Here is a 9,502-nt window from a genome sequence, read left to right as displayed (position 1 = left end):
AGCTCAAAGGCATCAATTCTCCTTCTATCCTCCTTGGTCATTGTCCAACTCTCTGATGCATAACAGGTGATTGCGAAGACCATGGCCTGTATCGGACGCACCTTAGTCTCCAGAGAGACACCACTGCTCTTCAGCACTATTGTTGTTGTGTTGTAAAATATAATATATTCCCAAATAATTTGGGGGGAAAAGATGTATTTATATGCAGAGAGCAAAAGTTCAAGCAAATGGGGTCAAATGTTAATAGGTGCATCAGAGTAAATGATTCTTTATCCCAATTTGGTTTTTTCTTTTTTTATGGCTTTTACTTTGAAACTGTTTGCAAATAAAAATGTTACTTTAGGAAGAACAGTACACAGCCATTAAAACAAGGATGCAGTGTCTCAAATGTACAATATCATCATATCCACTTAGAAATTTGAAGATTATTTTGACTACCAACCTTTGTCAAATTGTATTTTGCAAATAATAAACACTTCAAATAAGAAGAAAAAGAAATAAAATGTAGTGGCTCACTCACAGCTGTCAAATCAGTTCTGAGTCACTGTAGCCTGCCATCAAGTTTCCAAGGTTTTAAATCCAAAAGATTGCTGTGTTGCTGCTGGTGGATTTGAACTACCAGTGACATGCAGGTCTGGGGTTCGCAGTGTGGCTCACTGCAGACATGCTACCAGAACTTCCTAAAATACAGTGAAAGAGACTAAAACTTACTCTTGTTATTTTCTCTTCATCTTTCCTCTAAGGTTCAAGATTCTGGCGATGTGATTACTGAAGGTAGAATCCGTGTGGTTTTCAGCATCCCCTGTGAACCCAATCTTGAGCCTTTAATACAGAACCAGCATGTGAGTATGTTGTTGTTATGTGACTTCCAGTTGAAACCCACTTGTTACTGACCCTCCAACAGGTTTTCAGATGCAGTAAATTGCACGGGAGGGGTCTACCCCTCTTAGTCTCACACACGGAGCAGCTTGTGGATTGGAACCACAGGCAGGAGGCTGGCAGTGCAGCTCCTTACTTACACGAAGCCCCCAGAGCTCCCTAGATCAATCAATATAAAAATACTGGATGCTTTAATACCTTCTTTGAAAGCATTTTGAGTATTGAATGCTAATTAGATTTTCTCATAGTTGCATCTAGTATTGCTTAAAGATAGTCCTGGATACCGGTGACATTCCATTATTAACTCAGAATGGTTATCTGAATTATATACTTCGCTTTTAGCATCATTTAGCACCATTTCTGGAAATAGACTTAAGTTTTGAAGTGTTTTCTCATTATTCTAGTCAGAGAAGCCTTCTTTTATAATTAGAAGTACCAGATGACCTTCCTGCCAAGGATATTTTTCTTCCAACAGCCAGAGATGAATAATCACCACCCGAGAAAAAAGAGTGGCTACATTTAAGTACTTAGTGCCTTTTTTCCCCAGAACCTTTTTTCAAGAAAAGTATTCTATCCCTTCCTTTTGTTTATCCCTGTATTGGAGGTTATAATCTCTGTGGCATTTGCATATTAATTTGGCTGAAATTGACTCACAAGCAACCAGCTATTGCTACTTAAGCCTTTATTTTTGTTAAAGCATTTAAATCATTGGATATCGGCACACACATGAAGAAACTTAATGGAAGGCAAAGGAGAACCTCAAATCTTACCATCAGGTTTCTGGAGAAAGAATTCAGAAAGGACCGAGAAAGATGGCAGAGTGGCCATTTAGACTGAGAAGGTGGAGCTTCATTTTGGGAGGCAATGAAAGTGGAAGAGCTTGTGCGTTTTCCTTCCTGACTTTTCTAGATCTAGAGTCAGCTCCCTCTAGCTTAAAGTGGTGATTGGCATGCATTCTCTACTATCCTTTCTTTCCTGGTGCCTGTCTGCCTTTATTTTTAGCTCAAAGCTTCTTTCTCAGTCCCAACTTTGTAAGATAGTTATATTTTCTAGAATATTTGTGACTATTTTAGTTGGTTTTTAATTATACCACAGCCCAGCATTTCTCAGTAGGAGTACCATTTGTATTTGAGCAGGACTATCTATTAGGACTCTCTAACATAAGGCAGGACATTGGCATCCTTGGGCCCTAGGCACTCAGTACCAGTAGCCATGCCAATTATTGTACCCACATGTGCCACTTAATATTTCCATGGCTCCATGTGCTTCTTTTAAAAAAGTATGCTTCATTTGGAAACAACTTACATATCTGTTAAATAAATCACAAAACAGCACTAACTCATTCTTTACCAATTCACATATATTAATGGTGAATTTATATAACATGGTACCACAAAAATTAATTCTTCATTTTGGTCATTATAAATGTGATCAGGGAGTCCTAATGCCTTAGGTATTGGGTACTAGGCAGCTAACCAGACCCGCAGCAGTTCAAATCCACTAGCCACAACTCAGGAGGAAAATTAGCAGTCCTCTTTCATAAGGGCTTGGAGCCTCAGAAACCCAGTGGAGCATCAGTATGAGTCTAAAACTTCTTGACAGTAGTGGGTATAGACATGCTCCAAATATCACTCATTTAATTGTTTACCAGGTTTTAGAAATTGGTTAGAAAATTCCCTCACACTCATATAAAATGTACACGGTGTTATGTATTGTTAACTGTATAGCTTACTCTGATTGGTACAAGAGCATCAAGTGACAGACAACTGGATTTGTGAGACATTAATGTGCTTTCTGACAAAAAAGAGATATAATCTGATAATTTATTTTTAATTTGAAAAATTCAAAAATCTTTATGGCCTCGTCCTTAAAAGTATAAATTATAGTTATATTTCACTGTATTATTATAAACCTATTCATGTTAATTTCATATTAAATATTACCAGAAATTAATATTGTGCTCCTAAGAAAAGAACTCCCCTAACTTTCCTTAAGTGAAACAATATGCTTTTGTTTTAATTCAGTATAATATTTTCTGAGACCTCATCATGTACCTTTTTATACTCTGCTGCAAGTGTGAAAATTAGTAAAAAGAAAAGAAAATTTACCTCTTCCCTGTGGAGTTTGCTATTTATTAAAAGTTACTTTCTTGAGAAAGTTTCTTAAATTATCTATAATTCCTCTTCCTCCTTCCCCTCCTTGGGAATTCTTTGAAAGAGAGGGAGGAACACAAAATGTGTACATACACATCCTTTTTAAAAGACAGGGAAATTAATTATGTATTTTTGAGAATCCTTCCTTGCATTGCCCTCGCCCAGTGGTTAGTAATGTGTTTATTGTCACCACATTTTGTGGTTTAAAAAAAATAACATTTAGTGTCTTTATTTTTCCTTAATTGACCTTTTTGTTTTTATATTTAAAGAAATATTCTATAAAGTACAACCCAGGATATGTGTTGGCCAGTCGCCTTGGAGTGAGTGGATACCTTGTTTCAAGGTTTACAGGAAGTATTTTTATTGGAAGAGGATCTAGGAGAAAGTAAGTTTACACTAGAGAAATTTACTTAAAATGACAGCAAAATTAAGTGCTACAGATAAAATGGTTAATGTGTCTATATGTTCTCTTCATAATTGCTTGGAATTATCTTTTAAAACTCCATAAATTTCTCTGAGGGTGATCTTTTATCTGAATAGCAAGTATTTTAGATGGTTGGAAATAAATTCGTTTTAATAGCTAAGAAATTGAACCTTGAAAAAAGGTATCAGAGAGTGTGTGTGAATCTTGATAACATATTTCCTTGCATTTTATTATTTTTTTGTTCCTCTAATTACATTAATGATTTATCTATGTTTTGTAAACTTAGATTTTGAAAACTTTCCTTTAGTGTTTCAGTTAGTGTTGCTTTGTAAATATGTAACATCTAAAATACAAAACAATTAAAACCAAGCTTTTCTAAGGTTTTAAAGCAAAACTTCTTACCACTTGAACAAAAATTTAAAAACTTCTCTGTGTGTATGTGTGGTTTAAATTCAGCCCTCACGGAGACCATAAAGCAAATGTGGGTTTAAATCTCAAATTCAACAAAAAAAATGAAGAAGTGCCTGGATACACCAAGAAAGTGGGAACTGAGTGGATGTATTCGTCCGCGGCGGAGCAGCTCCTTGCAGAGTACTTAGAGAGGTAAGCGCCTTCAGGGGTCCCAGCGATTTTCCTAAACACGGGGAGATAGGGACTTTCTTTTGCCTTATGTAGCACTTATGGACGACATCATTGGACTTGAGCTTGGCAGAGAGCGTGAGGAAGACAGGGTTTCTACCTGATATTCATAGAGTTTCTATAGATTGTGTTGTTGTGTATCATCGAGTCCAGAACCAACTTCTAGTCGACCCTGTGCCACATGAGTGGCGAGAGAACTGGTATGACCAGACAAAACCGCAGTCTGGCATAGTGGGTTTTCCCCTGGCTTACAATCCCAGCTGGAGAGGATGTTACTCTTAAAGAATTACTGGTTTTTATTGCTGATATGGTTTAAGAAGTCACCAAATCTTATTAAAAAAATGAGAAAGCAGAGTATCGAGTTCATGGAATTACTCAGTGGTGAAGTTTTAAAGAAAGTGTGTATACTTCTGATTCACCATTGAATGATCTTTATGTTATTCTGTTGGTTTCTAACCTTGTTATATTTGTGGATCTGTTGTTGTTGTTGTTGTTGTAGTTGTTAATGTGCCACTGAGTTGCCTGAGACACCTAAAACCCTGTGTACAGCAGCTCTGAAGCCTACCCTGTCCTGAGCCAGTCTGACTAATTCCAACACACCAACCCCCATTGCCTCAGTCACTGTGTCAATCCATCCATCTGGGGTTTTCCTCTCCAATGCTGTCCCTCCAGCCTTCCAAGCATGATGTCATTCTCCAAGGACCTCCTGGCCACATGCTCAAAGTATGTGAGCCAGAGTCTCAAAATCCTAGCCTCCAAGGAGAAACTTAGTTGCACCCTCCTCAATACAGACCTACTTGTTTTCTTGCCAGTCCATGATATTCTCAAGACTCTCCTCAAGCACCACGATTTGAAGACATCGATTCTTCTGTCATACTTCCTAAAAATTTAACTGTTTCTTCTGTACATTTTCCTTTCTCTAAAATACATACTTAACTTACTTTTTCCAGATTTTTCACGTCTGTATGTCTCTTGATTTGCTACTCTTGAATAAAAAAGAAACTATACTTACCTCTACAATTTACTAACCCTCTTACCTATAAACATGTTATTTCTCCTCTTCATTCTTTCACTTTAGTTTTATCACAGTTTTTGACTGAATTCATATTTAAAACTGACTTTATCATGTTGTTAAGATCCATATTCAATATGGAAAATCCAGCAATTAGGAAATCAGGAAAAGTCTGTAGAAAAAAGTCTGAAACAAAAAAATCACTGGTAAAGTCTGTAGTCAGGGATCTCTGCAGATTATTGAGGAGTAGAGATACTAGTTAGAGGAATGATGTGCATGTGATTTAGGGCATGATCTTTCCAGTCACTTGCTATGCATCTGAGAGCTGGACAGTGAATAAGGGTGACAGCAGAAGAACTGATGCCTTTGAGCTGTGGTATTGGAGAAGAGAATATCCCAAAAGAACAAACAAATATATCTTGGAGAAAGTGCAGCCTTAGAGACAAAGATGATAAAATTTTGTCTCACATATTGCAGATGTGTTTGCTAGGAGAGGCTGTTCTTTGCAGAGAAACATGCTTGGAGAGTTGAAAGGTCAGCAAAGAGTAGCACAGTGACTGCTGCTGCAAGGGGCTCTTGTGTGTCAGGAAGTGTGATAATGGTACAAGATAGGACAGGATCTTTTGTTCATAGGGTCACTATGGGTCGTACTTGACTGAATGGCACCTAATAACAGCTAACCACGGCCACTCCTGAATCAAGCTCAAATATTATGTATTGTTCCAACTACTAACTGTGGAACAGACCACGAATTTCTCACATGCAAGTTCAAATTGAAGCTGCATAAAATTAAAAGAAGTCCACAGAAACCAAAATAAGAACCTGCGTTCATTTAAAAAAAAATCATCTTAAAAATAGGTTTGAAGCATTGAACACCAATGATCAAAGACCAAATGAGTTATGGAATGACATAAGGATATCATTCATGAAGAGAGCAGAAGGTCACTACAAAAACAAAAAAAAACAAAATGCCTGTCAGAAGACACCTGAAATTGCCATAGTGTCAAGATGCCAAAATGAGAAGAGATGCTGAAATAAAAAAAAACTGAACAGACAATTTCAAAAGGTACTCAAAAAGTCAAAAACAAACTGCTATAACAATGTGGGGAATGAAAAGGAAGAACTTAACATTTCTCAAGCTGAAAGAACTGAAAATCAAATTCAAAGCTCGAGTTGCAGTACTTACGGATGCTATGGGCAAAATTTTGAATGATCGAGGAATCATCAAAAGAAGATGAAAGTAATATACAGAATCACTACACCAAAAAGAATTGGCTGATACTGAAATATTTTAGGAAGTACCATATACTCAAGAGCCAATGGTAATGAAGAAAGACAGAAGGCATTACCAAAAAGTAAGGCCCCAGGAATCAATGACCAGTTGACATGTTTGAAATGACAAATCAGCCCTGGATTTGATGATCCAACAGAATGTGGAAATTATCAAATAATATCATGTTGTTGTTGTTATATGCCGTTGAGTTGCTAGCAACTTGTAGCGACCCTAAGTACAAAAACCCTAAACCCTGCTCTATCCTGTGCCAATCTTATTGTCTTTGACACACCTGCTCCCCTTACGCCAGTCACCGAATCCATCTCATCAAGGGTCTTTCTCTCTTGCTCTGTTCCACCACACTCCCAAACGTGACATCCCTTTCCAAAGACTAGTCCCTCCTTGTAACATATCCAAGTATGTCAGACGAAGCTGCAGAATCCTTGCCTCCAAAAAGCAGCCTGGTTTCACTCTCTCTAGGACAAACCTGTTTCTTCCCCTAGCCATCCATGGTATATTCAGTACTCATCTCCAGCACCACAGTTCAAAGGCATCATTTCTCCTATCATCCCTAGTCATTGTCCAGCTTTCTAATGTATAGTAAGTAACTGCAAAGACCATCGCCTGAATCAGGCACACCTTGGTCTCCAGACTGATGTCATTGCTCTTCAGTACTTTAGAGAGGTTTCTGACAGCCAACTTTCCCAATGCAATTTTTCTTTTCATTTCCTGACTGCTGGTACCAAGAGTCTTGATTGTGGAGCCAGGCAAACGTAAAGTGTTAATAATCTTAATCTCTTCACCATCTATCATGATGCTGCCAATTGGTCCAGTGGTGAGAATCTTTTTTTTCTTTTTTTTTTATTTTATTAATTTTAGTGAACATTTACAGAGATTTTGGATTTCCATTCATTCATTGTTGCACTATGAGAATCTTTGTTTTCTTGATGTTGCGCTTCAATCCATGTTGAAGGCCACAGTCCTTGACCTTAAGCGCTTCAGGTCCTCAGTTTCAGCAAGCAGGGTTGTGTCATCTGCATAATGCAGATTATAGATGAGTCTTTCTCCAATCCTGATACCACATTGTTCCTTTTGAGCCCAGACTCCAGGATAATCTGTTCTGCATACAGTTTGAAAAGGCATGGAGATAGGACACATCCTTGGCATACACCCTTCCCAGTTTTGAACCATGCACTGTTTCCTTGCTCTATTATGACAACTGCCTCCTGGTCCAAGTAAAGATTTCGCATAAGCACTGTCTAGAGATCTAAATTCCCATTCTTCTCCGTTAGTCACAGCTTGTTGTGATCCACACAGTCAAATGCCTTTGCATAGTCAATGAAATACAGATAGACATTTCTCTGGTACTCTCTGCTTTCTGCCAAGATCCATGTAACATTAGCTATAATATCCCTAGTACCACAGCCTATTCTAAACCCAACCTGCACTTCTGGCAGCTTTCTGTTGATTTGCTGTTCTGGTTCTTTTTGGATAGTTTTCAGCAGAATATTGCTTCCATGTGATATAATGATACTTTCTTCGGAATGGCAACAAATATAGATTTCTTCCAGTCAGTTAGCCATGTGGTTGTCTTCCAGACTTATTGGCACAACTTAGCACATTCAAGGCAGCATCCGTTTGTTGAAATATGTCTGTCAATTGGTATGCTTTCAATTCCTGGGGTCTTGTTCTTTTCCAATTCTTCCAGAAGCCTGCAGGCTTGAGGAGGGAGAATCAATAATACCATATTTAAACAAAATACTTCTGAACATCATTTAAAAACACCTCCATTGTATTTTACCCCCTACCTTTTACGGACTGGCTTTTTCAGTCTTGAAACTGACTTCTATTCTGAGAAAAGTTCTGGTGTTACCACCTAGATAAATTTCTTCCTCACTACTTTCTCATCTTCCTGAGATTCTTATAATTTAAAAAGCTAAGCAGTCCTTAATTTACAGCAACATTGCATTCTGATGCATGAATTCATTGTAAGTCACTTCTTACATAAGTTGAATACCTTTGGAAAGGGTGAGTTTTCATTGTAAACTGCCTTTTGAAAATTAGAAAGTGAGCCTATAAATTGTTATTGTTGTCCTTTTATCTTCATTGTGATCAAAGCATGAAATTGAAGCTTTTATGGAACATGCTCTCCCTCAGCCTGGAGGAGTGTCTGGAGGTATCGGCATTCGGATTGCATTAAACATATAGATTGCTTTTGGTAGGATTGTCATTTTCACTATTTGAGACTTCTTGTCCATGAACAGGAAACATTTTTCCATTTTTTAGGTCTATTATTGTTTCTTGCAGTAGTGTTTTGTACTTTTCTTTACAAAGGACTTTGGTGTCTCTAGTTAGGCTGGATGAAATGAACTGACAGAGTAACTGGGGTAACAGGTAGGTGTGTCAGAGACAAGGATCCTGGCTCAGCATAGAGCAGGGTTCAGAGCTATTGTACATAGGGTTGCTATGAGTCGCAGTCAACTTGACAGCACGTAACAACAGTTCTAAATAGTCTTGCTTTCTTGTTTCCTTATCTGTATTTTCTTTATTTCTGTAGAGGAATCCCACTTGATTTTGTATATTGATCTTGTATCTTGCTACTCTACTAAATTGATCTACTAGATCTAACAGGTTTTTTCTGAGTCTTGGAGTTTACTGTGTGTGCACTATCATATTATTTGCTATAGTGACAATTTTACCACCTCTTTGCCAATTTGGATGCCTCTTAATTCTTTTTTTGTTATATTGTCCTTGCAAATATTTCAAATACACTATTGAATAGGAGTGGTGAAAGTGAGCACCCTTGTCTGGTGCCATTTCACAAGAGGAATGCCTTTAGTCTTTCTACATTAAGAATAATGTTGACTTTTGGTTTGGGTTATATACTTTTCACTACATTGAGGAAATTTCTGTCTATTCCTATTTTGTTTAGTCTTTTAACAAAAACGGGTATTAGGTATTGTTAAAAGGCCTTTTCTGCATCAGTTGATAAGATCATATAGTTCTTGTGCTTTACTTTATTAATATGATCAATTACCTTGATTATTTTTCTTATGTTGAACCATCCTATTATGAATCCCACCTGGTCATGATAAATTATTATTTTTTTATTATTTATTTTA

General features: G+C 37.3%; 1 protein-coding gene across 1 annotated transcript in view; it reads left to right on the top strand.

Annotated features, from left to right (window-relative positions):
* Positions 1-9,502, top strand: part of XRN1 (5'-3' exoribonuclease 1) — a 162,173-nt gene that overhangs the window by 71,476 nt on the left and 81,195 nt on the right. The window contains exons 23-25 of the mRNA XM_006895115.1: positions 744-842; positions 3,302-3,417; positions 3,913-4,059. Coding sequence (XP_006895177.1) covers positions 744-842; positions 3,302-3,417; positions 3,913-4,059 — 362 coding nt within the window. The remainder of the gene's footprint in view (positions 1-743; positions 843-3,301; positions 3,418-3,912; positions 4,060-9,502) is intronic.

Source organism: Elephantulus edwardii, unplaced genomic scaffold (genome assembly GCF_000299155.1).
Source record: "Elephantulus edwardii isolate Elephantulus edwardi_28Jun2011 unplaced genomic scaffold, EleEdw1.0 scaffold00158, whole genome shotgun sequence".
Taxonomy (NCBI): Eukaryota; Metazoa; Chordata; class Mammalia; order Macroscelidea; family Macroscelididae; genus Elephantulus; species Elephantulus edwardii.
The sequence above is the reverse complement of the archived record's forward strand: the minus strand, read 5'-3'. Positions and strand labels throughout refer to the sequence as shown.